This window comes from Penaeus vannamei, chromosome 20 (assembly GCF_042767895.1).
Source record: "Penaeus vannamei isolate JL-2024 chromosome 20, ASM4276789v1, whole genome shotgun sequence".
Classification (NCBI taxonomy): domain Eukaryota; kingdom Metazoa; phylum Arthropoda; class Malacostraca; order Decapoda; family Penaeidae; genus Penaeus; species Penaeus vannamei.
This window is the reverse complement of record NC_091568.1, coordinates 211678-216677: the sequence shown is the minus strand read 5'-3', so window position 1 is coordinate 216677 and position 5000 is coordinate 211678. Positions and strand designations below refer to the sequence as shown.

The window sequence follows — 5000 nt, the reverse complement described above, 5'->3', positions numbered from 1 at the left end:
ATATTTACATCAAAGCTTTATTATAAAAAGTTGAATTTCTTGTACAAGATTTAGAAAAGTATTTTTCTTAGCAAGAATTTATAGTGTTGTTGTATATTCATGATATGGTGTGTCATAAAGTAGTTGTAGCAATAGTAATATTCATTATCAAGAAATCTTGATAACCTGAGCTTTGCTTCAGTATGATATTTACATCAACGCTTTATTATAGAAAGTTGTATTTTTTGTACAAGATTTAGAAAAGTAATTTTCTTTGCAAGAATTTATTGTGTTGTTTATTCATGATATGGTGTGTCATAAAGTAGTTGTAGCAAGTTGAAATTAAATACTAGTAAAGTGTTCATGAATATTATCTTTGAATGCATATACCCATGTGTTTGTACTAAAATCTTAGTTTGTTTTAAGTTGTTGCCTTCAGTTCTTTTTACTGCTGAATGATGGAAAGGGCAGATAGCATGATATTATGCCCCAGTCTTGGGTGGGTCTTGCCATGCTTCCGAATAAGTCTTTGTTATGATTATAGTAAATCATGTATTAAAATTTCTGATGATTTTCAAGGTACCTTAGCTATGTTTTTATTATATGAAAGCCTTTCTTGGTATAAAGTATTTCTGGCCATCTACTTGTTCATGACAGTCTTTCTTATACTTCTTTCTACAGTCAGTGGCATTATATCAGGCAAGACAGAAGCTACAGAGTATTGCAAGAGCCAACAAAAGACCCGTCAACAGTGAAGAACTTATAAAATACGCACACAGAATATCTTCCACGTACGCTGTTTCTGCGCCAGACAATTGGCAGCAGGGTGATCCTAGAAGACCATACCCCACAGGTAGTGTAATTATGCAGATTTTACCAAAGTACTCGAAAACTTGAGAGTTTCGTGTGCGCGCGTCTGTGTCTGTGTGTGTGTGTGTGTATGTGTGTGTGTGTGTGTGTGTGTGTGTGTGGGGGGGGGGGTATATAAAAAAGTTATTTTATAAGACAAATCACAATGTAAAGTTATGTAGTATGCATAAATAGAGACATAATACTTTAGTAAGGTTCCTTTGCTTTGAGTATTGTCATGAATGTGCTTACGATATTTTAGCGATGAAAAGTGAAGAAAAGTTCATATGTATTGAATATCATTTTTTTTCTTCTTTTATTGCCATCTACCCCAATTTCCCCAGATTTTGGGTAGCCAGTGCTTCTAAACCCTTCATCTGTAGTAGCTTCCTTCCCTATTTTTAAATATTTTTGACATGACTTAAAACTGTGAACCCCTTGTTTACAGACTTGGAAATGCGTGCTGGTTACTTAGGTCAGAACGGGCAGCTTCTCCATACCCAATCCCACCTGTCTGACCCAATGACGAGAGGCCACCACACCGGTAAGTACGGTGCGTTCCTTCACAATTTTGCCATTTCGATGTTGTGCTCTCGTGATGTTGTTTTTGTCATTGATGGTAGTTATGATTCTGTTTGTTTAGTAGAGGAAGGTTTTGCATGTGTTGAAAAGATTGCTTCCTTTTTTATTTTTTTTTCCTCTTTTCTTTCTTTTTTTCCCCCTGGATATTCAGCTGTTATTGTAGATTTGTTTCATTATTGTTGTTGATGTTGATATATGATGTATGTATATTGATAGATAGATAGATAGATATAAAAATATGTATAGCTTGCTGTTGTGAATGTAGGTTAAATTGGTTTATTAATGTTTTTTTTTTATATCTGAACACTAAATTGGATATATTTGTTTCCTCAGTGAAAAAAGAAAAAGAAAAAAAAAAAGAATAATGCTAGTATATCTTCATATGATCTTTTTCCCGTACAGTTTCCAATTTTCATTGCTCCATACCTCTGTAATATTGATAAACAATATTAGAATACACCATAGAAAGTTTGAAGGCAATCAAATATGAATAAAAAAATCTGCTAGCTATTTCAGTGGATGGGGTATTTTTCTGGCAAGATATTTACAAGGGCCAGGTGTGGTGTTGTAGGTGCCTATAGAGCTGTCCTACATTGCCTTCATGTCTCTCACTAATCTTTCTATTTTTATTGACTCTCATGTGCTGGTCAGTGATCTAGTTATTCTCATCACTGCGGAAAATTATAGAAAAAAAAAATTACATTGCTAGCCTTCATGCCTTCAGTAAAATTTCCATTTATTGTTGGGTCTCATGTGGTGTTCAGCGATCTCGGTATTCTCATCACTGCTGTAAATTATCAAAATAAAGAGAAATCAAGTGTAATAGTCATGGCAGAATTTGTGAATTGATTTTATGTAGTATTCCTCTAATAGTCTACACTTGGAGTGAGGGCTTATAAACAGTATGACCAGGTCCTCCTTACATGGTATGGACCAGCATGACTAGGTCCTTCAAAACTATTCAGCTTCAATTTAATTATGAATCTGTAACACGAATGATATTGTATGGAAAATGAAATAAAAAATACAAGACATGGTAGTTATTAACTAAACACAAACATGTAAAAATTCATTGCAAAAAAAATGCCTGGTGATTTGTTGACATTCATTTGATTGTTGTTTTAATATACGTGATATTTTTATAGACCACTGAGCACCATTTGAAGAAAACGAAGCAAACAAAATAGAAAGACTTTAAGTGAGTAAAATGAACATAAACTTTACGAGGGTTGCCTCAGGATACATCATGTCACACCACAACCTGTATTCCATTAAAATTGCACTGGGAAATATGCAGCCCATTAACCTCTTACTCACGGGCATGCCCATAACCATCATGGACATCCTACCATTTTTCCGAGAAACATATATACACGACATGGCTTGCTGTAGTGAGTGAGTGGACAGTCCTGCTTTACACAGCAAATCCCCTGCTGGAAAAGCTGGATGGATGCCAGTATTCACCTCAACAATTGACACACAGAAAATTATGCCCTGTCAGTGTACGGTTAGGGTGGTTCATATATTATAGTTATTTAATTGATTGCTTTCAAACTCTGCATGTGCATTCTGATGCCAATATAGGTCTTATAGGTATGGAACCAAGAAAATGGAAGTTAAACTTTTTATTTTGAACATCCTAGGAGTCAACCAGACAATAACTTTACACGATAAAGGATAAAAAGATGTGTTGCTTTGCCTGCTGACTGCCTATAAGCTTTACCTTATGTTATCCATTTTCCAGAGCCAACTTCAGCAGGCATTGGAGGAACTTTCAGCTGGCAGCCGTCAGGAGACTTGCAGGTTCACATGGGAGGCCATACAGCAGTGGTGGAAAAGAAAGAGCAAGAGGACGTTGAGGTTATGAGCTCAGATTCCTCTTCCTCCTCTTCGTCTGATTCTCAGTGACAACACCAGTCTGGGTGCCAGATTACCTGATATCCATATTCAGGACCATTCCAAAGATATCAAGTCTGTTTCGTATCATCATGCAAGGGTGCGACGTGAAGTGCCCCTTGGCCTCAGGAAAATAACTTCAGGCCGAAGCCAATATTACTCTTTAATAGAGAAAGAGAGCTTTGTGGAGTATTTGCTAAGTTTGTAAATAAGACTTTTGTCATGATCCAGTCTTCAAATGTACATTTTGTTTTTCTATCTCCTCTCCTCTCTCCTCTCTCCTCTCTTTTCCTGTCCTCTCCTCTCTTCTTCTCTTTTTTCCTTCCCTTCCCTCTCCCTCTCCTTCTCCTTCTCTCTCTTTTTTCAAGAAATAATAATTTTAAAGAAATTTGTGTTTCTCTTTAATTAGTATGTCTCAGAATATAAACATTGGAATGATGTTTCTGAAAATTCAATTCTTATTTGATTGCAGCTTCTTGCATATATATTCGGAATATTGTTAGAAGTTTGAGGTTTGATTTTAACACTTGAATATCGAAACCAAAATAAGCTAATGTGAAAATTGCTCATTCTGTTTACTCTGATCACAGGTACTGTAAATCTTGGCTTGTATAAATATTCATTGAGAATATTGTTATTGGATGTGTGTAGATAGAGTTCTTGTTAGTTCTTAAGAAAATTTAATTGGTACTTCATCAGTATATCTACTGGTTATGCTCTTGCTTATAGGATAATGTACAAAGACAAGCTATTATATTTGTGATTATTCAAAGCATGTTTGTTTGACATCAAATGTTCCTCAACTTATCCTTTTCATATCAGAATATGGCAGAGACAGTGTTATGTATGTACTTTTATACAAAGTTTATTATATAGTTTTCTAGCTAAACTTTGCAAGTTTGTGTCAAATGTAGCAGATTTCAGGACACAATCTTCCATGCACTTTGTTTTTAAATGGTTTGGTATCATTGTGTAAATAGGGACTATATTTTTTCAGAAGTAACTGACAGTGGTGACTGAATTTTCAGCAAGACATTTAAATCTAATTGAAGTATTTTTCATGCCAAGTAACTTTACCTCGTCAAGTATCAGTTGGTAACGTACAAAAGTAAGTATTTAATACATGTTCAAATTCTTGAGTCCTGGAGAAACGCAATGCTAGAGTATTATGATGAACTTTGTAAAGGATATTTCAAGAGAGTAGCTATCATGACAAAATGTCTTCAACAAGTATAACAGATTACGTTCAATCATATCTGAAAAGATACAACATAGGTAAGTATTCCGATGTAGTACAAGGCAACAGTTCATAACTATGACATCAAGGGATTTTTGTGTATATTCACAAATAAAGTGTACATAAAACTATCATTTGTTCTTATATCCAATGAGAGCTTTATATTTAGTTCAAGGCAGAATACTACATTCCTGTCCTTTCACCATGTTTTGCTCTCTATCTCTCTATCTATCCATCCATCCATCTGTCCATCTGTCTATCTCTCTCTCTCTTCTCTCTCTCTGTCTATCTATCTCTCTTTCTCTCTCTCTCTCTCTTTCTCTTTCTTTTTCTCTCTCTTTCTCTTTCTTTTTCTCTCTCTCTTTCTCTTTCTTTTTCTCTCTCTCTCTTTCTCTTTCTTTTTCTCTCTTTCTCTTTCTTTTTCTCTCTCTCTTTCTCTTTCTTTTTCTCTCTCTTT

The 5000-nt window shown here is 34.9% G+C and overlaps 1 protein-coding gene across 2 annotated transcripts in view; it reads left to right on the top strand.

Moving 5' to 3' along the window:
- Window positions 1-4674, top strand: part of MED4 (mediator complex subunit 4) — a 7306-nt gene extending 2632 nt beyond the window's left edge. Inside the window, exons 4-6 of one of the 2 annotated variants that reach the window (XM_027366599.2) lie at window positions 661-832; window positions 1277-1372; window positions 3155-4674. In XM_027366599.2, coding sequence (XP_027222400.1) covers window positions 661-832; window positions 1277-1372; window positions 3155-3318 — 432 coding nt within the window. In that variant the 3' untranslated portion in view covers window positions 3319-4674. Of the gene's footprint in view, window positions 1-660; window positions 833-1276; window positions 1382-3154 lie in introns of both variants that reach the window. The other variant, XM_027366598.2, reaches the window with a different exon arrangement.
- Window positions 4675-5000: the final 326 nt, after the last annotated feature.